This window comes from Symphalangus syndactylus, chromosome 16 (genome assembly GCF_028878055.3).
Source record: "Symphalangus syndactylus isolate Jambi chromosome 16, NHGRI_mSymSyn1-v2.1_pri, whole genome shotgun sequence".
NCBI classification, from domain to species: Eukaryota; Metazoa; Chordata; class Mammalia; order Primates; family Hylobatidae; genus Symphalangus; species Symphalangus syndactylus.
The window spans coordinates 101,825,405-101,851,275 of record NC_072438.2 but is presented as its reverse complement, the minus strand read 5'-3'; the positions used below and the strand labels follow the sequence as shown (position 1 = coordinate 101,851,275).

At 49.1% G+C, this 25,871-nt stretch overlaps 1 protein-coding gene across 16 annotated transcripts in view; it reads left to right on the top strand.

The window, feature by feature from the left end:
- Window positions 1–1,262: 1,262 nt before the first annotated feature.
- PLEKHG4B (pleckstrin homology and RhoGEF domain containing G4B) overlaps window positions 1,263–25,871 on the top strand; it is an 89,202-nt gene continuing 64,593 nt past the window's right edge. For 14 of the 16 annotated variants that reach the window (XR_010116279.1, XM_063619604.1, XM_055245452.2 and 11 more), the window contains exons 1-2: window positions 1,565–5,992; window positions 25,592–25,789. Coding sequence is in view for 15 of the 16 variants with exons in the window: in XM_063619604.1 (XP_063475674.1) it covers window positions 5,948–5,992; window positions 25,592–25,789 (243 nt within the window). In the remaining variant the exon portion in view is untranslated. Of the gene's footprint in view, window positions 1,350–1,536; window positions 5,993–25,591; window positions 25,790–25,871 lie in introns of those variants that run through there. The other 2 variants (XM_063619603.1, XM_063619599.1) reach the window with 2 other exon arrangements.

The following is a 25,871-nucleotide window of genomic DNA, read 5'->3' as shown; positions in this document are numbered from 1 at the left end:
ACTTTCCCTATCCCAGACATCAACTCTGTACCCAGGTGAGAACTCCCTATTTCTCTCTTCCCCAGGCCGTGGTAATGTCTACGTTTTCTCCTTATGAATCTGCCTGTTCTAGTTCCCTTGTAGAAGTGGGATTATACAGTATCGGTCCTTTCATGTCTGCATAAGGTTTTCAAGGTCTATTCATGCTATCACACGTCTACGTTTTCTCCTTATGAATCTGCCTGTTCTAGTTCCCTTGTAGAAGTGGGATCATACAGTATCGGTCCTTTCATGTCTGCATAAGGTTTTCAAGGTCTATTCATGCTATCACACGTCTACGTTTTCTCCTTATGAATCTGCCTGTTCTAGTTCCCTTGTAGAAGTGGGATCATACAGTATCGGTCCTTTCATGTCTGCATAAGGTTTTCAAGGTCTATTCATGCTGTCACACATCTCAGCATTTCAGTCCCGTTTATAACCAAATAATATCCCATTGTGTTTAGAGATCACATGTGGTTCATCCATTCTTCTGTTGATGGACACTTGGTTTGTTTCTATCTTTTGGCAGTAGTGATTAATGCCATGAACGTTGGTGTACAGATATCTGTTAAAGTCCCTACTTTCAGTTCTTTTGGATCTGCCAACTAGGAGTGGAATGGCTGGGTCCTATGGTACATCTATGTTTTAACTCTTGAGGTACCACCAGACTTTTCTGCAGTGGCTACACAATCTTACATTCCCACTAACCTGTGGGTACCAACTTCTCTACATCCTAGCCAACACTCGCTTTCCATGAAAAAAGTATATTATTAGAGCCATTCTAGTAGGCATGAAGTAGTATCATTATGGTTTTGATTTGTATTTTTGTAATAACTAACGTTGAGCATAATTTCATGTGCTTATTTGTCTCTCTTCTTTGCAGAAATGTCTATTCAACTTACTTGCCCATTTTTAAATTGGGTTGTTTTGTTGTTGAGTTTTAGTTCTTCATATATTCTGGAAATTAGGCCCTTATCAGATACATGATTTGCAGATATTTTCTCCACTTGGCAGATTGTCTTTTTGCTTTCTTGAGAGTGTGCTTCAATGTAAAAAAAAAAAAAGGTCTTATTTTGATGAAACTCATTATCTAACTTTTCATTTCCAATGCTTTTGCTTTAATATCCGTGAAATTGTTGCCAATCCAACACCATGAAGATTTACTTCAGTGTTTTCTTTGAGAGTTTTATAGTTTTAGCTCTTAAGTTTAGGTCTTTGATTCATTTTGAGTTAATTTTTTACAGGTGTAAGGTGAGCCTTAACTTCATTCTTCTGCATATGGATATCCAGTTTTCCCAGTGCCATTTGTTGAAAAGACTGTCCTTTACACAGTGAGTGTTCTTGGCACCCTTGCCAAAAATCATTTGACTGTCTATGTTAAGCATTTATTTCCAGGCTCTCTTTTCTATTCTCTTGGCCTGTAAGTCTGTCCTGACGCTAGTACTGTACTGTTTCAATTACTGTAGCTTTGGGGTAAATTTCAAATTCAGGAAGTATGTATGAGTCTTCTAATTTTGTTATTCTTTTTTTTTTTTTTTTTTGAGACGGAGTCTCGCTCTGTCACCCAGGCTGGAGTGCAGTGGCGCAATCTCGGCTCACTGCAAGCTCCGCCTCCCAGGTTCACGCCATTCTCCTGCCTCAGCCTCTCCGAGTAGCTGGGACTACAGGCGCCCGCCACCACGCCCGGCTAATTTTTTGTATTTTTTAGTAGAGACGGGGTTTCACCGTGGTCTCGATCTCCTGACCTCGTGATCCGCCCGCCTCGGCCTCCCAAAGTGCTGGGATTACAAGCGTGAGCCACCGCGCCCGGCCTAATTTTGTTATTCTTTTTCCAAGATTGTTTTTGCTATTTTGGGGCCCCTTGCAATTCCATGTGAATTTGGAGACCTGCTTTTTCATTTCTGCAAAAAAAGCCATTGCAATGTTGACAGAGATTGCACTGAATTTGTAGATCATTTTGGCTAGTATTTACGTCCTAGCAATGTTGTCTACCTATGAACATGACATTGGCTTTCCATAGATTTGTTTCTTGAACTTCTTCCTCAATATTTTGTAGTTTTTAGCATACAAATCTTTCACTTCCTTGGTTAGACTTATTTCTAGGTATTTAATTCTTTTGGATGCTATTGTAAATAGAATTGCTTTCTTAATTTCCTTTTCATATTGTTCATTGCTGCTGTATAGAAATACAAATAGCGATTTTCACGTTAATCTTGTAACCTGTAACTTTGTTGAATTTTTGTATTAGCTGTAGTAGCTTTTTGTGTATTCTTTGGAATTTTCTCTATATAGGAACATGTTACCTGTGAATAGAGAGAGTTTTACCTCATCCTTTCCAATTTGAAAGTCTTTCATTTATTTATTTTTTGTTGGTTGTCTCTGTTGCTGTCACTGGAACTTGCAGCAGAGTGTTGAGTGGACATGGCAGCAGTGGGCACCCTTGTCTTCTTCCTGATCTTGGGGAAAATGTTCAGTCTTTTGCCATTGAGTATGATGTTAGCTGTGGGTTTTTCATAAATACTTTGTATCACTTGAGGAATTTTCTCCCATCCTTGTTTTCCAATAACTTTTTTCTGAAAGGGTATTGCATTTTCAGAAGCCCTTTCTGCATCGATTGAGATGATTGTGCGGGTTTTCTCCCTTCGTTCCGCTAATGCAGTGCATGACACTGACTGATTTTCTTACACTGAACCACCCTGTGTTCTTGGGATAAATCCCACTTGGTCATGGGGAATAGTCCTTTTAACATACTATTTCCTAACATTTTTTTGAGGTTTTTTGCATCTGTAGTCATAAGGGATATTGGTGTGTAGTTTTCTTTACTCACAATGTCTTCATCTGGCCTTGGTATCCGAGAAGTGCTGGCCTCCTGCCATATGTTAGGAAGCGTTCCCTCCATTCCAGTTTTTAAAAAGAGTTTGTGAAAGCGATCTATCTACTCTTCTGACTTCTAAGCATGGACACATTTCCTGGCCCAGTCCTGGTTCCTCCTCCCCTGTCCGCACACTTAGTTCTACCTGTTTAGACACACCTGCGTGGTAAATGGTTCTAGAACCACATCTCCAACCCAACTGCTACTCCAAGCACCAAACTCATACAGCAGTCAGTCCACTCAGTATGTTCAATAGGCATCTCAATCTTAATATGGCATTTACCCCCAGACATGCCTCTCCAGTCTCTCCCATCTCAGCCAATGGAAACACCTTCCACCTGCTGGTCAGGCCCCAAATCCTTGAATTGCTGTGTTGGTGCTGACTCTTGCCTGCAGACAGCAGAATCCGCTATAGCTAACTTAAGCAGTGAAGGATATGTGTGAAGCCATTGGGTAGATCATAGCATCCATGGGAGAGTCAGGAAACCAGAACAGCGAGAAACAACCACAACCCTGGAGAAACGCCCAGCCGTGCTGTAGGACTGTGTTAGGGAAACCCCCCTTCCCGTCCCCTGCTGCTCAGCACCAACAATGCCAGGGACAGGACTCAGAAGAACCAAACACCTCAACACCCATCTGCTGTGTCCAGCCTGATTCCTGTGTTCCTTCCACATCTCACGTGGTGCATCTCCTGGCAAAACCAGGCACATCTGCACACCAGCTGCAAGGGATCCCAGCGTGTGGCGTTATGGCCTCCAACTTCTGCACACGGAGGGGGGGGTCACTAATTCAGTGTCTGCCTCTGTGCTCTTTGGGTTCTCTTTCCACAGCCAGCTTTTCAGCAGTCCTGCCCCCTCTGCCTTTACATGTCCTGCTTTGACCATTTCCCATGACCTCTGTCACTCCCCCGGAACCCAACCTCATCACTTTCACCAAGATCAGGCATCCACTTCCTGATCTCCTGCCTCAGCCTGCTGAGCTCTCTGAAATGTAAGTCAGAACATGTCACTTCCTTTCTAACTCCATCCCCTCTGAGTGTCCCCACATTCACTGTGTTTGTGAGCTCAGCAGATCTGCCTCCCCCCCCACCCCATAGGGCCTTTGCACAGGTGGCTGGCTGCTTTGCCTAGAAGTCCCAGGTAGCTTCCTCTCAGTGTCTGCTCAGCCTGCCCCATCGGAGGCCTTCCTTGACCGGATTTGTGTTTTCTGTCCACTGGTTTATTTTCCTCCACTGGAATGTCAGCTTCCCAAAGATGGGGGCTGTGCTGTGACTGACCAGTAGTTGATCAGTAAGTACTTTGTGAATAAACGAAGCTATGTTAGTAGTACATGTTTTGGAAAAACTTCCTAGAAAACATCACTAATTCCATGGATCCATGGCAAAGAAGGAACCAGATCAGTAGAAATGGGCTGGAGAAGCTCACAAAGGACTCCCGGGCTGAGAAAGCCCCACACGGTCCCACTTTCTGCATAGTGGAGGTGTGGCAGGGGTGAGCTTCTACCACTGGCCCCAAGTCTCCAGTAAGAGTGAGATTCCGGGCTGCACCCTGACCAGGCGCCTGGGTCACTGCTGACCGTCCCGGAGGTGCTGAACAGGGATGAAGCTGTTTATTCTGGAGGCATGCCAGCATTCTTGGGTCCTGCTCTGGCAGGAGCTGTGGGGCCACACAGGCTTAGGTGGCTCCCATCCTGGACAGCACCGTGGGCAGTACTGTCACGGGGACGGGCTGGGAGGAGGGTGAGGCAGGAGTGTTGGGGGCCTCAGGGAGGGGCCAGCACAGAGGGACACCCAGATGCCCAGCACAGAGGGCAGGAACAGGTCAGCTCCCTGCCTGGGCTCAGGGATGGGGCTGGAGGTTCTAGGAAGCAGAGCAAGTGAGCAGGACAGGGAACAGTGAGAACACAGGTGTAGATGGAGAATCAAGGGGGGGCGCAGCCAGGGATTCCAGGGAGTAGACAGAAACTTAAGGGAGGGTGGCCTCGATGGGAATCCCAGGGAGGTGTGGACAGGGATCCTAGGGAGGAGTAGACAGAGACTCAAGGGAGGCCTCGACGGGGATCCCAGGGAGGCTGCCTGCTGCGTAGGAGGGAGGCTCCCGGCTGTGTCCCTGACCTTCATCCACTCTGTAACGTGACAAAACGGAGCATTGTCTGTAAATGAGCACGTCTGTGCCGCAGTTTTTGGGATGGTGCCAGGGTAGGGGTGAGAGACAAGAAGTTGAGGGGAGGTTTCTAGATGGAGGTGGGGTCCCTGTGAAGCCCTCCTGGACGGGGTGGACCTTATGAGACCCTCCCTAGCTGAATTCCCAGCAGGAAGCCGGTGCTCAGAGCACCCTGGACTAACGGGCGGGAGAGGGACTTTGTTTTGGGAGGCTCTTTGTAGATCAAGGCATTAAAATTGCACCTTTGGGGAAAGCGTGTTCCAGAGCACCAGACACCCTGAGGCACCCTGAGTCGCTGGGAGGTGTGACGGAATTCGGGGCCCTCGCTGAAGCCCTTCATTCTCCAGGCCAGGCGCGGGGTGGCACGCAGTTCCCTCAGCGGCCCCCGGACGGAGGAGAGGGCCCGGGCCGTCCACACCCGCAGAGATCTGAAGCTGGTCCGCCTAGACCAGGGGAAATCAGGGTCCCGTCCGGGTACACTGGCAGAACTCAGGGGTCAGATCCTCTGCCCTGGAGCATTCAGATTTGTGCCTCTACCTTATGGAAACCAGGGGCCCGTCCGGGTGCAGCGCGGCATCCACAAAATGGCAGGTCCCCGAGCTCCGGGCTCCGAGAGAACAAAAGCAGAAGCCACCGCCGCCCGCGGTCGGGGAGGAGCCGCCCAGGTGGGCGCGTCCGGGGCCAGGCGGAAGCTGCACAGCCGGGTCGAGGGGAGACGCCCCGCCCAGGCCGGACCCTCGGAGCCTCCTCGGGGCGACCCCGGCCCCGCCCCTCTCTCGCCCGGATCGGGCGGGGCCCCGGGAACGCGCCCAACTAAGGCGGCTTCCGCCCAGCGCACAGCGGGACCCGCCGGAGTTTGGGGAAAGCGGCGGAGTTCGGGAGACCCAGGGCCAGCATGGGTCTCAGCACAGCAGACGGCGGGGGCAGCCCGGGCGCCGAGGTAAGAGGAGCCGCGGGGACCGGGGCGGGTGGGGGCGCCGGAGTAGGGTCGCGAGTGGGGCCCGGGGTAGCGGCGGGGTGAGGGCGCCAGCATCAAGGCGGGCGGGCGGGGCGCGGGTACCCGGGCGCGCTGGGGGTCCTGGCGCAGGTCTTGGGACCTGCGGGCGGCTGCTGCAGGAACGGGAGGGAGCTTCTTCAGGCACCCTTTTCCTTGTAACCTCATGAATGCTCGGGAGAAGAAATAACGCTTTCTGGACAGCTTTGCCCTCTCGGTGCCTGAAGGGGAGCCAGGGGAGGGGAGTCTGTGAAATCTCATCGCCAAAACTGAGAGTTGCTAAGTTACTCTTCATCTCAAACCGGTGAGACAGAACAGTGATCTGTAGTGGCCTGGAACAAAGAGAATTTTTACTTAAAAATACCAAGATTGACTTTTGTGTTGGAATGCCAGTTGATTTAGGTAAGAAACATTTGCTAGTAAAACAAGACAGTTATTTTAGCTTTGGAGAAAGAGTGATAAAGCTGTTTTTAGGTTTTTCATGTGAGCTGCAAAAAGTATATTGGGTTTGCCTTTGCCTGTTTCGTGTGAAACTAGAGTGGTTGAGGTGAGGTAATTACACTCTACTCCTGTTACCCAGCAGCACTTTTGCCTAAAAAGTTTAGTTGGTACGTCTAGGTGTCTAATTAAGAATTAAAACATATAATTAAAAAATTAAGTTAAATGTCATTGAAACGGTGTATAATTGATACTTTTGGCTGAGCCTTAGGCAGCCGGGTGGGTCCTGAATCAAGATTCCTGGGAAGGTAGGTTTCTCAGCTTCCCGAAGAGATTTACCGTAAATCTTCATGTAACGTGGACAAAGGTGAGTTTTAGCTTTCAATTTCCCTGAGCCTGCCTCGAATTCACAAAATTCCAGGCTCTCTGGGTCAGGAGGAACTTCAGAGATCTTGAGGAGGCCGCCGTTTCCGAGATTCTGTGAGATATTCAGCATTTCCATTCCCTATGGGATCACAACCCACTGGGCAGCAGTGCTTGGTGACCCCCACCGAGAAGTGGGTTCATACTCACTTCTGCTTCTGAGGAGATACCAGATTTTTATTTCACCGTGCAGCATCCGCTGTGCAAATGCAGGTGTGGCCTGGGCTGGGAGCACACAGGCTCAACCCCGCAGGCAGCCGGTAGGCCAGGGTGTCAGGTCCCCTGTGTTAGCCGGAGGCCTCTCATCTTTTGTCCTGGTAGAGGGGCGCTGCTGGCCTTTCTGGTGGGTGGGTCTAGTCTAAAACCGCCTTTGTGGGATCTGTGGCACTGGCTAGCTCTCAAGCTAGCCAGTGGTCTCACGGGAATTCTTCATTACTTGTAAAGTATCCCAAAAATGCTGGGCTGAGGAAGTAATTTGCCCGAAGGCTCTCTGAGACCTGTGTTCACAGGTTGTATCATCCAACCAAACACAGGAGGCCCCAGATCCCCAGAGCTCAGAGATTTTTGTGGGAAATCATTTCAGTCCAGCTCAGACACCACTGCCTCCCTCTTTCCAAACAGAATGAGTTTGTTCTCTCTTTGCATTTGAACAAAAGTCAGGCCATCTAGGGCCTCCTAACCCTCACCTCAGACCTCCAAGGTGGGGCTACTCATTCTATAGATAGTGGAAATTGAGGCTTCAACATCTGCCCAGCGTCTCACTGCCAAGAAGCAGCAAAACTAGGTTTGAGCCAAACTCAAGGCCCTGGTTCTCCTTCTCCCCTCAAGGGCCCTGAAATTTTGGTGCCTCTCCTGGCTGACACAGCATCAGTGCTTCTGTCCCCTGGGGCAGCGGTTCTGTTCCCCACCTGGGTCCCCCGACGCCTGGAAGGGCAGGTGCTGCCTATGGACAGGCCAGTGCTGTTGGGTCCAGCCAAGACCTCAGGTGCCACGTGTGTGGTGAGGGGCTCCCTTCTTCCACCATGCTGTTGAAGACGGAGCCTCAGACTTTGTCTGACCCGAGACCCCAACATGCTTCTGAGCAGGGGGAGAGTGAAGAGGGATAGGCTGGGATGAGTGGATGGCAGGTTCTATCCTGAAGGTGTTGGTCCTGGGCCTGGGAATCTGGGCAGGGGAGAGTGGAGAGGGGTAGGCTGGGATGAGTGGATGGCAGGTTCCATCCTGAAGGTGTTGGTCCTGGGCCTGGGAATCTGGACTCTGGTAAGCAGAAAGCACCTAACATTTCCCTTTACCTCATGGGGGGCTCTGTGGGAGGTGTCTCTGAAGTGGGTAACAGGCTCCAGACCCCAACCTTGTGTCCAAAGAACAGACCTGGGATCTTGGAAACCAGCACATCCACCCTCCATGAGCTGTTATCCTTCGGGCCAGTAGCTCAGCCTCTCTGAGCTTCAGTCTGTTCGTTGTTTGCAGGAATCATCTGTGCCCCACCTACCTCTCCGAGTATGGTAGAGTCAAACTTGGAAAGAGATGTACACAAGCTTTTAACAAGGAAACACATTTGCACTCTTCACTTATGTTACCGTCCTTTAACAGAATGTTCCTAAATTGAAAGCTGCCTACGTCGTGATATCTGGGACGCTTTTCTGGGCCGCCGTTCACACCTGGGCCCAGGTTCTCAAAGACAAAGCTTTTGAATTCTTTTAGATTGATCTTGCAAAATTTCCTCTGACAGAAAATCACATTGTGCAAAAGAGATACTTTGTGGTGAATCTGAATTTCTTTTACATGTTAAAACTGCTTATATTTCTGAGGCTGACACAGCCTGGACGTGGGTTCTGCACTGGAGTCGCTGCAGTCAGCCAGGTAACAAGAATGCGCCTCCCCTGGAGAAGCTGAGCCTGCCCACATCCACCGTGTGCCCCTCAACCCTGGTACGCCTCACCTAGAGAGGGCTTTCCGGGTCACCCTGCCTTCATCGTCAGCCCAAAGCCCCTCCGGCCCTGGGGAGGGTCTGCATATGATGGTCGGAGCCAACTTCACCATGCCCTGTCTCTTGCCAGATCCTGTTTCCCCGGGCAGCACTGCCAGTTGCTTCATTCCCCGGCTTCTGTAGTGCTCAGCAATCTGTCCATCCTCTCTGGTAAAGCCCAGATTCCCTCCCTTCCCAGCCTTATTCTAAGACAAATTTGCCTTTGGTGGCTGCGCAGAGGGGCGGAGCCTGCCCTGTGGGACTCCTTCCAGGCTTCCCACCTGAACATCATTCCTGAGACTGTCAAGAATAAAAATGACCCACCTCTAGGGTCTAGTGGAGGGAATGACCCACCTCTAGTGTCCAGTGGAGGGAACCACCCACCCTTCTAGTGTCCAGTGGAGGGGACCACCCACCCCTCTGGTGTCTACTGGAGGGGGATGACCCACCTCTCTAGTGTCCAGTGGAGGAGACCACCCACCTCTTCAGTGTCTGCTGGTGGTGATGACCCCACTCAAGGTCTAGTACAGGAGGTATAGTTTGGTGGAAACTTTTGCCTGAAGTTCTCACTTGCCTTCAGGTAGTGACATACTTCCCTGCGTTCCCTGGGACATGGGGGCATTGGAATGAGTTTCTGAAAGCTCTTGATCCCTAACTCTTGGTATAATAGAATGACACAAAGGACATGTGGTGTGGGTGGTGGTGTTACAGTGGTTTGGGATTCAGGCTGTGCACACACTGGCCCAGGTCAGCTTTTGGTTTCCCCAGTGAGAGGGAGGGGAAGGCCCTGGTCCTCACCTTAATCACCTTTAGTCTTGAGTGATAATAGCTTTGCAGTGTGTGGAGCACAGGAACTGCTCAATATACGTTAGCTGTCATTCTATGATTCCGACATGAGAGAGATGGAGATTTTTCTATAAGTAAGGAAAAAAGAATGAGTTCCAATTTTTTGTCAAATTTCTTAGGGAAAAATTTTCAATGAAATTATTTTCAAGTTGTTTATACTCAAAGATATCACCAACAAATAGGAATTACAACTATAATATGTAGTATTTTAGCAAAGCAATCATGTAATATTTTAAAGAAGTGTTTTGTAGAAGTGCCCAAATTATTAGGCAGTGAAACCCACTGAGTTCAAGGGTTCCTGAGTTTTCTTTATGGATTGTTGAGAAAGATTAAAGAAGACCTCATTGGAACAAGCATTTAGTCAGCCTGTAGGACCACATTGGGCACAGGAGTGAATATTCATGTGTCTGGAGGCTAGAGCATTACAGGGCAGCAACCAGAGAATCACAGTGACCTCGCATGCCTGCAAGACAAAGACACTCTCTCCCCAAAATACAGCATTTAAAAAGAAAAGCATAGCGAAGGGGGTTGTTTGGGAAAGATTACAGCTAGGGCGGGAGTAATAAATGCAAGGAGAGCAACAGTTCCAACAAATGAGAAAAAAAATTAGCACAATTTCCACAAGGTACTAGGACTAACTTTCTGAAAAGAATTTAGCAAAGTGAAATTTACATAACGTAAAATCAACCATTTTAAACTAAACAGTTCAGTGGCGGTCTGTACATTCACAATGTTAGGCAACCACCACCTCTTTCTAGCTCCAGACCATTTTCCTCATTCCAAAGTCAAAACCCCTTAACTGTCATTCAGGCTCCAGACCATTTTCCTCATTCCAAAGTAAAAGCCCCTTACCTGTCATTCAGGCTCCAGACCATTTTCCTCATTCCAAAGTCAAAACCCCTTACCTGTCATTCAGGCTCCAGATCATTTTCCTCATTCCAAAGTAAAAGCCCCTTACCTGTCATTCTAGCTCCAGATCATTTTCCTCATTCCAAAGTCAAAACCCCTTACCTGTCATTCAGGCTCCAGATCATTTTCCTCATTCCAAATTAAAAACCCCTTACCTATCAAGCTGTTTGTCCACATTCTGTCCTCCCCACCCCCAGGCAACTCATCTGCTTTCTGTCTCTATGGATTTATCTATTCCAGACATTTCATGTCAACGGAATCGCACAGTATGTAGGCTTGTGTGTCTGATTTCTTTCACTTAGCATTATGTTTGTGAACCTCATCTGTTGCAGCATGTATCAGTATTTCATATCTTTTCATGGCTGTATAACTCTCCACTGTGTGGACAGACCATAGCTTGTCCATTCATCTGTTGATGGACATTTGGACTTTTTCTTTTGGCTTTTGTGGATAGTGCTGCTGTGAACATGTGTTTACAAGTTTTGTGTGTGTATATATATTTGCATTTCTCTTGCAGATATACCTCAGAGTGGAATTTCAAGATTCTGTCATAGTTCTGTGTAACTTTTTGACAAACCACCAGACTCGCTCCACAGCAGCTGCACCATTTCCATTCCCACCAGCAACTGCACAGCTGCAGTTTCCCCACATCCTCACCAACACTTATTCTTTTATATATTTTTTGCATTATTATTATAGCCATCCTGGTAGGTCTGAACCATTATCTCAATGTAGTTTTAATTTTCATTGTATCTATATATCTTTTGACCCATTATCTATTATTATTCAGTTTATCTATATTTTCTTTTGTTGCTCATGCTTTCAGTGACATTTAAGAATCCATTGCCACATTCAAAGGCATGAAGGTTTACCCCAGTGTTTTCTTCTAAGAATTTTATGGTTTTAGGTCTTGTGTTTAGGTTGTATGTGGTGTGGGGTAGGGGTCTAACTTCATTCTTCTGTATGTGGCTATTCAGTTGTGCAGCACCATTTATTGAATGAATTATTTTTTCTGCATTTTCAACCAGGGTTTGTTTCCAGACCTCAGTTCTGTACCCTCAATGTCAATTCTTCTTTTGTCAGTACCACATTGTTTACGGTAGCTTTTTTTTTTTTTTTTTTTTGAGACAGAGTCTCACTCTGTCGCCAGGCTGGAGTGCAGTGGCACGATCTCGACTCACTGCAACTTCTGCCTCCCAGGTTCAAGCAATTCTCCTGCCTCGGCCTCCAAAGTAGCTGGGACTACAGGCACGTGCCACCATGCCCGGCTAATTATGTGTGTGTGTGTGTCTGTGTGTGTAGTTTCAGTAGAGAAGGGGTTTCACCGTGTTAGCCAGGATGGTCTCAATCTCCTGACCCTCATGATTCACCCACCTCGGACTCCCAAAGTGCTGGGATTACAGGCATGAGCCACCCCGCCCGGCCGATTACTGTAGCTTTGTAATAAGTTTTGAAATCAGAGTATTCCAACTTGATTCTTCCTTTTTTTTTTTTCCAAAAAAATTTTTTTGGGGGCTGGGTGTGGTGTCTCACGCTTGTAATCCCAGCACTTTGGGAGGCTGAGGTGGGCAGATCATGAGGTCAGGAGTTTGAGACCAGCCGGGCCAACATAGTGAAACCCGTCTCTACTAAAAATACAAAAAATTAGCTGGGTGTGGTGCTGTGCACCTGTAATCCCAGCTGCTCAGGAGGCTGAGGCAGGAGAATTGCATGAATCTGGGAGGCAGACGTTGCAGTGAGCCGAGATTGCACCATTGCACTCTAGCCCAGGCGACAGTGTGAGAGTCTGTCTTAAAAATATATATATATATATATTATATTGCGATTTTGGGGCCCTTGCAATTCTGTATGAATTTGAGGATCATCTTTTTCATTTCTGCAAGAAAGACCATTGCAGTTTTGATAGGGATTACACTGAATTTGTAGATCACTTTAGGTAGTGTGGACATCTTACATGTTAAGCCTCCCAATTCATGAACACACGATGTCTTCCATTTGCTTGTGTTTTTTTTTAATTTTTTCAGCAATGTTTTATAGTTTTCAGCAAGCAAGTCTTTTATCTTTACATTTAAATTTATTCCTAGGTATTTAATTCTTTTAGATGCTATTGTGAATGGAATCATTTTCTTAATTTCCTTTTCAAAGTATTCATTGCTGGTGTATAGAAACATAACTAATTTTTGTGTGTTCTTTTTATACCCTGCAACTTGGCAGAATTTATTTATTAGCCATCTAGCTTTTTGTGGATGTTTTATATTGAGGATTATGTCATCTGAACGTAGAAATGGTTTTACTTCTTCCTTTCCAATTTGGATGCCTTTTATTTCTTTTTCTTGTTTGATTACTCAGACTAAAACTTTCAGGACAATGTTGAATAGAGGTGTAGAAAGCAGGCATCCCTATTTTGTTCTTGATCTTGGGGAAAACTTTGAGTTTTTCACCATTGAGTATGGTATTAGCTGTGGGTTTTTCATAAATACTTTTTATCATATGGAGGAAGTTTCTTTCTATTCTTGGTTTTCTGGGTCTGTTATCATGAAAGGGTGTTGGAGTTTGTCAGATGCCTGTTCTGTGTCACTTGAGATGATGGTGTGAGCTTTTTCCTTTGTTCTATTAATGTGGTGTATTACATTGATTGGTTTTCTTACGTTGAAGAATGCTTGCATTCCAGGAATAATTACCACTTGGTCACAGTTAATAATCCTTTTAACATGCCGTTAGATTTGGTTTACCAGTGTTTTGTGGAAGATTTAGAACTAATTTTTTGATCTGCTCTTAAATCTCATTATGATGTATGAAAATACATCTTAAGAATGTAAATTTTGAAATAAGAAATGACCTCTTTGAGAAACAAGTTCGTGCCAAAGGCCATAATATAAAATTACTAGAGAGTCTGCAAAAGTTAGTAAAACTGGCCGGGCGCGGTGGCTCACGCCTGTAATCCCAGCACTTTGGGAGGCCGAGGCGGGCGGATCACGAGGTCAGGAGATCGAGACCATCCTGGCTAACACGGTGAAACCCCGTCTCTACTAAAAATACAAAAAATTAGCTGGGCGCGGTGGCGGGCGCCTGTAGTCCCAGCTACTAGGGAGGCTGAGGCAGGAGAATGGCGTGAACCCGGGAGGCGGAGCTTGCAGTGAGCCGAGATCGCGCCACTGCACTCCAGCCTGGGCGACAGAGCCAGACTCCATCTCAAAAAAAAAAAAAAAAAAAAAAAAAAAAAAAAAAAAAAAAAAAAAAGTTAGTAAAACTAATGCATAAGACTTCAAAGTGTAGGTAACTGGAAACAAGTCTGTAGGGGAAAGACTGTTATGAGATTAATCCGTGTAAAACCCTGGAAAAAAGTCTGTGGGGGAGAGACTGTTGTGTGATTAATCCACATAAAATCCTGGAAAAAGTCTAGGGGAGAGCCTGTTGTGAGGTTAATCCATACAAAACTCTGGAAAAAGTCTGTGGGGGAGAAACTGTTGTGAGGTTAATCCATATATAACCCTGGAAAAAGTCTGTGGGGGAGAAACTGTTGTGAGGTTAATCCATATATAACCCTGGGAAAAAGTCTGTAGGGGAGAGACTGTTGTGAGGTTAATCCATATAAAACTCTGGAAAAAGTCTGTAGGGGAGAGACTGTTGTGAGGTAAATCCATATAAAACTCTGGAAAAAGTCTGTAGGGAGAGACTGTTGTGAGGTTAATCCATATAAAACTCTGGAAAAAGTCTGTAGGGAGAGACTGTTGTGAGGTAAATCCATACAAAACCCTGGAAAAAGTCTGTAGGGAGAGACTGTTGTGAGGTTAATCCATATAAAACCTTCAAGTAGTGCCTGACATATACTAGAACTCACATCAGTTTCTGTCATTTTGTTATTGTTATGAGTATAATTAAGCTTTTTTTTTAGGATTTGACTATATTTTGTAAATGGAAATACCCCTACTAAAACCAGAATGCTATAAACAGAATGATGTCTTTTGTTTCCAAAGTTGACCTACTAGAGCAATGTAAAAATAATAATAAAAGCAAGATATTTTGGTGGCAAAGTTATCTCAGGGTAAACACTGCAGCCACCAGTGCTGTGGGTGAGTATTCTTGGGGCAAATGGGTTAAAAGTGTGTGGCACCTGCCCCGTCTCTCTTGCCCCTGCTCCCGCCTGTAAGACACGGGCTCCCCTTTGCCTTCCTCCATGAGTCAAAGCTGCCTGAGGCCTCCCCAGAATCAGAGGCTGCCATGCTTCCTGTACGGCCTGCAGAACGCTGAGCCACTTAAACATCTTTTCTTTATAAATTACCTAGTCTTGAGAATCTCTTTATAGCAGTGTGAGAACAGACTAATACAGCACCAACACTAACACTAGCACTAACACTCCACTAATGGCTTGGGCCCCCTTGGAACTCCTAGGATGCTCACAGATTTGGGGCCCTGCCTGGGCTGACATCTGTGTGACACGTGGCTTTTTTCTGCTGAGGCTGATGCTGGCTGTGTCTAACCCTCGGGTCTTGGAGCGGGTGGTTATGGTGAGCAAATCTGGTAGAGGCTTCTTGCTGGCACATCTGGCTGAGGCTCCAGGTGAAGCATCAGGAAGTTTGCACCCCTCCATTGCAGAGTTACTGCTCTGTTCCCTCCCTGGGCCCGATCCTTCCATGGCCCAGGACAGGAGCCTTGCCCTGGGATGGCTGCAGCGTTGTCTGTCTTCAACCTTGTGAACTTGCAGCCAGTGCATGGGGTGGGGACAGACACCACCTGCCGTGTGTAAAGTCCGGTATTCCCGCCCAGGTCCCGTCGCTCCCACCAGGCGTGTCCCGTGAAGTTCAATGCCGTGTGAGTGGGTTTTCCCGGGTGCTTTATTCTCATTTTTCCTTTCCCATCTTTGTTCATGGGCTGACACATTTCTTAGGGCTCATTTTTTTTTTCTGCATGGATTCAAACACTGAGCAGTTGAGGGGGGAGTATAGCAACCCCCACTCTGGGAGAAGAAGGGATTCAGCCCAGCAATGATCAGAGAACTCACCGCACGCAGCGGTTTCCCCAGTTTTCCTTGCATTTGTCTTTACACAGCTGTGTACGTTGTCCCACCCTTAACTCTGGATATACTGCCGTTTCCATCGCAGAATTCCTGCCAGATCCTTTACTATTCCTTCTTAAAAATTGATAGGTAGCAGTTGTACATATTTTTGGGTACATGTGATATTTTGATACATGTATACAAAGTGCTATGATCAAATCAGCGTAGTTGGGATATTCATCACCTCAAACATTTTTCTTTTGTGTTGGGAAAATAATGATTCTCTTCCAGCTATATACAATAATCTATACAACAAATTATTAGCTGTAATTTGCCTACTGTGTTGTAGACTACTAGAACTTATTCCTTCTATCTGACTGTATTTTTGTACCTCTTAACTACTTTCATGTCCTTTCCTTTCCCAGCCTCTGGTAACCACTAGTCTACTCTCTACCTCCATGAGATCCATTTTTTTTAGCTCGCACGTATGAGTGAGAACTTGCTAAGTTTGCGTTTCTGTGCCTGGCTTATTTCACTGAACCACAGCCTAGTCCCAGCACCGATTCCTAAACAACCTCAGCCCAATCCCAGCACTGATTCCTAAACAACCTCAGCCCAGTCCCAGCACCGATTCCTAAACAACCTCAGCCCAGTCCCAGCACTGATTCCTGGACAACCTCAGCCCAGTCCCAGCACCGATTCCTAAACAACCTCAGCCCAATCCCAGCACTGATTCCTGGACAACCTCAGCCTAGTCCCAGCACCGATTCCTAAACAACCTCAGCCCAGTCCCAGCACTGATTCCTGGACAACCTCAGCCCAATCCCAGCACTGATTCCTAGACAACCTCAGCCCAGTCCCAGCACTGATTCCTGGACAACCTCAGCCCAGTCCCAGCACTGATTCCTGGACAACCTCAGCCCAGTCCCAGCACTGATTCCTGGACAACCTCAGCCCAATCCCAGCACTGATTCCTGGACAACCTCAGCCCAATCCCAGCACTGATTCCTGGACAACCTCAGCCCAGTCCCAGCACTGATTCACTCACAGATGTGCATGTGCCAGTAACTTAATTGCCAGAAAAAACTCAACACTCTTAAAAGAAGACAACAAAATCCAGCTCTCAACCTGCAGTGTCTACCATATCCAGCATATAATAAACATTTGTAAAATAGAGATCCATCAAGGAAGAAAATTATTATAAAGGGGTATAAATGTTCCAATATTAATTAAGTTGACAACCAATAACCCGATTTAAAGTGGTATTAAAATAATTTTCTTCATTTCAATAGATAATAAAGCTGATTTTTTTACACAATTTTGAAAAGAGGAAGAGGGCTGTATTAATCACTGTACAGGATGCAAGGTAATTATGATAATAATCCATTTTTCTGGTGAACAAGGCCCCATGGCGGCCCTGCTTGGCATCAGGCAGAGTCTCTCATAAGTTGTTTGACATCCTTTGAGCTGCATTTCAACCACCATTGCCGCTCAACTCAGATTAAAAGGTGAAAGATGCTTTAGGAAAAGCACAAGAATCATGCGTAATTTAAATCACATCTGTGGTTTTTCACTAACACCATTAATTACAACCTTCCTGCTATAAGACTTAAAATCAAATCAGAACAAGGTGCCAGCTCCTTCCATGGTGGAGAAACACTGCACAGTGGGTGAGGGCTATTCTGGTTCTCGTGTTCCCATCCTGAAGGTGGAGAAACGCTGCACAGTGGGCGAGGGCTGTTCTGGGTTCTCGTGTTCCCATCCTGAAGGTGGAGAAACGCTGCACAGTGGGCGAGGGCTGTTCTGGGTTCTCGTGTTCCCGTCCTGAAGTGGGGGAAACACTCCACATGGGTGAGGGCTGTTCTGGGTTCTCGTGTTCCCGTCCTGAAGGTGGAGAAACGCTGCACAGAGGGTGAGGGCTGTTCTGGTTCTCGTGTTCCCGTCCTGAAGGTGGAGAAACGCTGCACAGAGGGTGAGGGCTGTTCTGGTTCTCGTGTTCCCGTCCTGAAGGTGGAGAAACGCTGCACAGAGGGTGAGGGCTGTTCTGGTTCTCGTGTTCCCGTCCTGAAGGTGGAGAAACGCTGCACAGAGGGTGAGGGCTGTTCTGGTTCTCGTGTTCCCGTCCTGAAGGTGGAGAAACGCTGCACAGAGGGTGAGGGCTGTTCTGGTTCTCGTGTTCCCGTCCTGAAGGTGGAGAAACGCTGCACAGAGGGTGAGGGCTGTTCTGGTTCTCGTGTTCCCGTCCTGAAGGTGCAGAAACACTCCACGGTGGGTGAGGGCTGTTCTGGGTTCTCGTGCTCCTGTCTTGAAGACTTCTCCATGAGGCTGATTCCCGTCACGGCTGTGGACCCTGCTCAGAGGCTGCTTTGGAAGGATGTTTGGTGAAATTTCAAATCCAGTCATGCAAATACACAGCATAGCTCCACTTACCACTTTTATACCTACTCCTATGTATATTGTTAAATGGAATCTGAAGGTGTTCGAAAGAAACCATATTGATGATTTAGGTGGAATCTGCTGTCAGATCTACAATTCAGAAAAATTTAGTTTCAATCATATTGTCAATGGTATCATCCAGAATTAGTTATTTCTCTTTGGAAACATGCATGGCAGTGTTTTGGGGAGGCCAGGTGTGCTGTTTAAAACAGGATCCAAGACAGACCTGGCAAAGCAGCTGGCCTCAGACAAAAGGGAATTCGCTTTTCATTTGAAGTTGGTTTGTTCTGGTTTCATTCAGCCGTGCTGCTAGCAGCAAAGCCAGCAGAGCCTTGGAGGAATAAGAATACGTTTTTCCCTTTGAGACTTGAGAAGCTGTACATCTAACTAAGCCGACACATTTTGAGGACAGTTTTTTTTCTACCTAATGGTTTTGAAGACGACGTAAGCAGGAAAGAATGGTTGTTATCAACTGCTCTCCTACAGAACTGTAACATACGGCAGCTGTAGAAGCTGGGGGAGCCCGTGGGCCGAGCACACACCCGCCGCCTCTCTCTCCTGCTCTGTCGTGGGACCAGGTATTGATGGAAGCCAGCAATTTCCCTAATTGGATGCAATGGTGGAAAAGTTAGATTTGGTATAATTAAGACTATAGGAAATTTTCTTTTAGATTGGTGTAATCTTTTCTGCCTAGTCATGGTTTTGAATGAACAAACCCTTACTTCCAGCGAAAGTCATATTTTAGCATAAAGAACCCAGCCCAGGACTGATTGTGGTTAACATCAGCCTTGCACACCTTTTGTTGAGGGCCTTTACCACTGTAAACATTCTGAGGACCCTGGTTTTGAGTGTGAAAGAACTGTGCATAGCCTATTGTGGTTCTCCTCCTAGTTATTGTCTGTTCCTTGAGGAAAGCACGAGTACTGCTGCTCCAGGAAAGGCGTCTGGGCAGGTTGGGGTCCGTCTCTGGGGGCCTGACAGCTCCCCCATCCAGCCCTTTGTTTTGCAGAAGAAAATTCCAGTCCTCGGTTTAAAATTTTGCTGTTTAGATTTCATGATAGAGATTACCTTAGGCCTAAATACAGAGTTATCTTAAAATACTTGCATATTTATTTATTTCAAGGTATTTTGTTCTTAGTTTGGCAGAAAAATCTGCCAACAGTACTTGGTGCCCGATTTCATGAACATGTAGAACTGCACTTTGTAATTGTCCACAGCGTGCTCACGTTTCAAAACCTGAAACAAATCTAAGTTAGAGGTTTTTCTCAGGACCCCACTCTGCAAGCTCCATGCATCACTGAATTCACGAATGGCTCCTCCTGCAGCAGGGTGAGGGCTGAGAGCAGATGTAGGTGTGGACGTAAGAGCCGGAGCCCAGGGTGGCTGCATAGGCAGGGACGGGAGGAGTGTAGCTGCAGTTTCTGAGTTCTGTGTGCACGTGTGTGTCCACAGGGATATTGAGGTGCCGCGTGCAGCTCCCGTGTGTGTGTGTGCACGTGTGTGTCCACAGGGATATTGAGGTGCCGCGTGCAGCTCCCGTGTGTGTGTGTGCACGTGTGTGTCCACAGGGATATTGAGGTGCCGCGTGCAGCTCCCGTGTGTGTGTGTGCACGTGTGTGTCCACAGGGATATTGAGGTGCCGCGTGCAGCTCCCGTGTGTGTGTGTGTCCACAGGGATATTGAGGTGCCGCGTGCAGCTCCCGTGTGTGTGTGTGTCCACAGGGATATTGAGGTGCCGCGTGCAGCTCCCGTGTGTGTGTGTGCACGTGTGTGTCCACAGGGATATTGAGGTGCCGTGTGAAGCTCCCGTGTGTGTGTGTGCACGTGTGTGTCCACAGGGATACCGAGGTGCCGCGTGCAGCCCCTGTGTGTGTGTGCACATGTGTGCCCACAGGGATATTGAGGTGTCGCGTGCAGCTCCCGTGTGTGTGTGTGTCCACAGGGATATTGAGGTGCCGCGTGCAGCTCCCGTGTGTGTGTGTGTCCACAGGGATATTGAGGTGCCACGTGCAGCTCCCGTGTGTGTGTGTGCACGTGTGTGTCCACAGGGATATTGAGGTGCCGCGTGCAGCTCCCGTGTGTGTGTGTGTCCACAGGGATATTGAGGTGCCGCGTGCAGCTCCCGTGTGTGTGTGTGCACGTGTGTGTCCACAGGGATATTGAGGTGTCGCATGCAGCTCCCGTGTGTGTGTGTGTGTGTGCACGTGTGTGCCCACAGGGATACCGAGGTGCCGCGTGCAGCCCCTGTGTGTGTGTGCACGTGTGTGCCCACAGGGATACCGAGGTGCCGCGTGCAGCCCCTGTGTGTCTGTGTGTGTGCACGTGTGTGTGGTGAGAGATGAGGTGCAGGGCACAGTTATTGTGTATGTACGTGTGTGTGCACACACGCAGGTGTGGAGCTGCTGTATGTGTGCCCACGTGTGGAGACTCATATGCGGGATGCAGTTCTTATTCGATTCTCTTCCCGCCAAGGCCTGCTCAGTGCAGACGTGGGAAGAGGCTGGAATGTGCAGCTTCAGGGGCCGCCCGCCGGGATGTGCCGATGTAGACACACCTCTCTCGGGCTTTAGGGTTAGGCATAATGGCTCATTATTAATGCTCAGCCAACTGTAAAGCCACCCATCTCTGCCTGCTGGAGGAGGGTGCCAGCCCTGCTGAGGTGGCCACATGTACGCATCAGGCACAGCCCCTGGCGCTCACTGGACAGGGCCTATTTGATGTTTGCTGTCAGGGACCCTGGCCCCCAGAGACCACATGCTTGGCCCCTCTGGGGTACACTGCTCTCCTCTGCTCTGGGCCCCATCCTGGGCACCCAGGACCTGGCTCCACCCTGTCCTGCCACTGTAAGTTGCACGACGTTGCCACTGAGGCCTCCAACAAGCCTGGACAGCCCTGGCCTTCCTAGGAGGAAGGAGGGGCTGCCAAGCCTGAAGGTTCACCTGGGAGAGTCTTGGGTGCTCCCTTACCCATCTGCTCATGCAGCGAGACCTTCTCACCCTCAGGCCCTGCTCAGATGCCCCTTCTTCCGGGAAGCTGGCCTGGACTCCGGGCTCTGCTGAGGGCTCATCCTGGGATCCCACCTGCCCATCCCTGCCCTGGGTCTGGCCTCACCCTGGACTGTGGGTCCCTGGAGGACGGGGGTTGCCCTGGGCCGGGGCTTGGTGGGCATGTGTCAGTGAGGAGGGGAACTGAGCCAAGGCTTTCTCTGCACTTGCCCTGGTGTGGCCAGGAGCTCTGGCTGGACCTCGGTGGAGCTCATCAGAGAGCAGCTAGCATCACCGCCTGGCCCAGTAGCTCCCAATCCAGTGATCCGGCTGGGGCTAGGGCACCAGCCTGGGTCCAGGTGTGCCAGGTGTGTATACCTGGGCTTCAGGGAGACAGGAATTAGAGTGTGGTGGAGTGGAGCAGCACCCTTCCGGCACAGTAACCACATAGGCTCAGAAAATTAGGAGAGAAGAGGCCTGGAAACAGAGACTACCAGCCTGACCCCAGACTCTGGAGCGCTCAGCCATCCCCTGCCACCAGGGCCTGCGTCTCCAATGGGCTTCCCTTGTGGATCGGGTTGGTCATGGGAATCGGAAAACCATTTCAGGGCAGTAAGACATTTGCTGGGTGAAGCTTTTCACCAGGACCTGGGAATCTTTCCAAATCTACTCAGGTGATAAAGTCAGTGTGTTAGGAACCAGGGATGATGTGGCTTTTGGTGATTGCTGAACTCTTCAAAGAATGTAGAACAGAAACCCAGGGAGGCAAGGCTCGCTCCCTTCCTTCCCCCTTGCCATCCTTCCTTCCTAGCACCCTGTTGTACCAACTTTGGGCCAACGGAACTTTTAGCCTTAAAAGCATCTTAAGCATCTTAAGCATCTTCAGCGTCTCCAGCGGAGAGGGTCAAGAATCCAAAATACACAGAAGCCTGAGTGGAAAGCAGGGCTGGTGTAGACAGACCGGGTGCAGATGGCTGGGTGTAGACAGACTGGGTGCAGATGGCTGGGTGTAGACCGACCGACCTGCACACCAAGCCCTGTTTGGGAAGAGGCTTCCTAGACAGGTTTTGAATCAATGGTGGTTTCTGACTCTGCACAGACAGGAAACCAGAGATGGGCACGGGTACCTGCGCTGGACGCCAGGAGCCATCACTGGGTCCTGATGGGCCTGAGCGGCTGTGACCAGGTGGCAGCCCAGAGCAAGCCTCTTGGGGGTGTGGGTTTCACACCCGGCCTTCTCACTCACCACCCTGCTGTGCTGAGAAAGTGGCCATTGATGGGAACTGGGGCAGAGCAGGGGCAGTGTGGGTGCCCCCGCTGTCCCCGGGGCCCTGCTTGAAGGAGCCACGGATGTCTGCTGCCCACGGATGTCCTGCTTTTTGCGGGGAGATCAGGAGGTCAGGAGTTTGAGACCAGCCTGGCCAACGTGGTGAAACCCCATCTCTACTGAAAATAGCAAAGTTAGCCAGGTGCAGTTAGTGGTGGTACACACCTGTAGTCCCAGCTACTCGGAAGGCTGAGAGAGGAGAATCACTTGAACCCGGGAGGCAGAGGTTGCAGTGAGCCTAGATCACACCACTGCACTCCAGCCTGGGCAACAGAGCAAGACTCTATCTCAAAAAAAAAAAAATTCCGGCCAGAGGCAAAGGCCACAGCAGTGAATTAAAAGTACCTCCCATGTCCCCACTCCAGGTGCCACACCATGGGCTACAACATTGTGGTTATCACCATGTGTTGGTGCCAGAGGGACACACTAACCCACGGATGACACAGAAGCTGGGCTGGGCTGGGCTGTGTCCCCTGTGGGCGTGGAGCTGCGAGCCAGGGAATGCAGATAGGGTGAGAAACAAGCATCTTAACTTTAAAATGTTACCCTCGTTTCAATAAAATTTTAAAGTTAATTGGGAAAATAAATCCTTCATTGAAGAGTGAAGCTTTAAGATGGATTTTCGGACACCGTCTTCCGTTTCTGTTCTACCGCCACCGCCCCATTGGCTAAGTGATTGCACAGAGTTCTGAACAAAGCTCAGCGAAGTGCCAAGGGGCTGGCGGGCACCCGAACTGTACCAGCTGCTCTGCAGCGCATGTGCACACACCAGTTGCTCTGCAACACACATGCACACATCCACACAATCTGCAACACACGTGCACACACCCACACAATCTGCAGCACATGTGCACACATCCACACAATCTGCAACACGTGTGCACACACCGGCCACTCTGCAACACACGTGCACACACCTGCGTTGTCTTGTGCCTCAGTGAGGCTCATGATCTTGTCAACTGGAAGGCCCTCGGTTGAAGTCAGCACATGTTTGTACATTTGGCAGAAACAAGAATCCTGAGTTCTACAAAGACAAGAAATCGGGCTGAGCTGGTGGACCTGTGGTTGCAGGTCCGCTGCCCTGTGTCTGCTCCCTCTCCTGGCCCCGAGGCCTGGACACAGCTGGCAGGGGTTCCTCTGTCCATACACTGTGCCTGGCCAGGCTCACACTCCTTCAGAGTCCTGCACACACTGCAGCTCCCTCATCATGAGCAGTCATCTGGTGGCACTCCCAAATATGCTCCCCAGAATCGGGGTGCTGCAGACACATCAGGCCAGGAGACAGCACACACTCCACCCTTGAGGGACACAGGACTCAGGAGCAGTCGAAGGCTGCTATGAATAAACCTGGTTCATGGCTCACTTGGCTTACTCAGCACCTCAACCCACCTGACTCTCGGTCTGCAGGCAGCTTCCCTGGGGCAGCTCTGGCCTGGCCCAGGCCCTGGGTGGCCCCAGTGGGAGCTGTTCTGAGGAGGGGGTGCAGGTGGGACCCACTGAGTGGAGCATGGGGCCTGCCCCAGTCACCATGGAATCAGGCAGAGGTAGGGCCAGGGCTTGACAGCGCAGTGCACCAGCCATCTCCTTCCTCACGTCGGGCAGTTCAGACGGTGGCCCTGGAGAAAGTGACCCTGGACAGAGCTCTGGGCTGCTGACCACATCTGGACTTGAGGTGGGGGAGGAATGGGCCTGGACTTGGGGATCAGAAAAGTAGGAGGATGCCTCTCCTGGGGATGGCCCAGTGTCAGCATTTCATGTCCTGCAGAACACGTCTCTCCTGGGATGGCCCAGTGTCGGCATTTCATCTCCTGCAGAACAGGCCATTCAAGACGCCTCTCCTAGATCATGTTCCTCTTCCTTCCTGCCCATGTCTCCTGTGTCAATTGAGCATTTGCCCCAAATCCCAAAGCACAGCCATCCTGGTGCCCGATGTGGGTGATTCTGTCCCCGGCCTGAGACAGGCCCACTCATTCTCATGGACTGTGTGTTTGCTGTGTGGCTCAGGTGTGATATGAGTTTTTGGAAATTAGATGACATCAGCATTTCTGCATGAACTCAGACTGTATTTAGATCATTCCTGTCAACAAGTGAGTGGCCCTGTCGGGCGGGTGAGAACGAGCCAGTGTGTGCCAGGAAGGGAGCTGACCCGTGGGGTGGCGGGGCCCGCAGGGGGCTCTACTGGTGGGACGCAGGACTCAGGAGCCCAGCCCTGACCTTCCCTGGGTCACATAGTTTCCAGAAGCTGAGCTCTGCTGCAGGTACCTCCAGTCACAGGCACGGCTGACAAGACAGACCCTTCTCCCACTGCAGGCCAGAGGAGTCTCTGTTTTATTTTCAATTTCCTTAGGAAATTATCTGTGTGATTAGCTATTCAGAGGTGCTTCTGATGTAACTGTTGTGCCATGAAAATCTGATTCACAATTTTTAGCTTCTTTGGCTCTCACTGTCTTCAAGTTCTTCTCTACACACGTGAGCCTTGTGGTATTTCCTCAGGGATTGTTACTCCAAAAACAGCATTACAAATTTTAAAACAAGAATCATTGCCTCTTCATAAAAGCATGTTGCGCCAAAATGCCAAGCGGAAATCAGTGGCCAATGATACTGTTTTTAGGGTGCCAAATGGGCACAATTCAGCAACCTTGAGAAGGGCACCCTAAGGTTTTCACCATCAGTACTGTTTAAATGAAAACAAAATCGTCAACACAATTAAAATGTATGTGCTGTGGATGAGCTTGTTTTCTGAGAATAAAGTGGCGCGTGGGCCAGCTCTGTCCTCCCCACAAGTGGTTGTCCCCTCCTCCCTGTACAGACCCAGGAGAGCCGGGAGGAGCAGCTCCCGCAGGACTCACAGCCCCACCCCAAAGACCCTATGCCGTTCAGGTGCAGGGGATGAAACTTACCCCAAATCTAGGCTTGGTTGTGCCTCAGTGTGAGTGTGACAGGAATGGCAGCCCACATTTATAGAGGTGGTATATACAGCCCCTGCCCCAGGACAGGGCCACGGGTCTGCCTAATGCACCTGCCCCTCTGCTGTGTGACAGCACAAGGAGAGCCACCAGGAGCTCGCCCTGCACCTTTTGTCTTTCTCAGTTAACTCACATCATGCCAGACACAGGACAAGGGACGTCGTGTGGATCCTTCAGTGCCAGCCTTGGACTGCCGTGTGCACCTCTTGAGTTACGTCCCTAAAGTTTCTGAATTCTCTCTTTCATTTCAGGATCTGGAATCTCTTGATGCCTATATCCAGAGGACGCTGTCTGCCTTGTACCCACCATTTGAAGCCACGGCAGCCACGGTTCTCTGGCAGCTGTTCAGCATGGCCGAGAGGTGCCACAGTGGGGACGGGCTGCACTGCCTCACCAGCTTCCTCCTCCCAGCCAAGAGGGCCTTGCAGCACCTGCAGCAGGAAGCCTGTGTGAGTACCTCCCCTGTAGCTCTGAGACCATGGCCAACCTGAAGGAACCTGCCCTTTCCCTGGGTAGGACAGGAATTGGGCC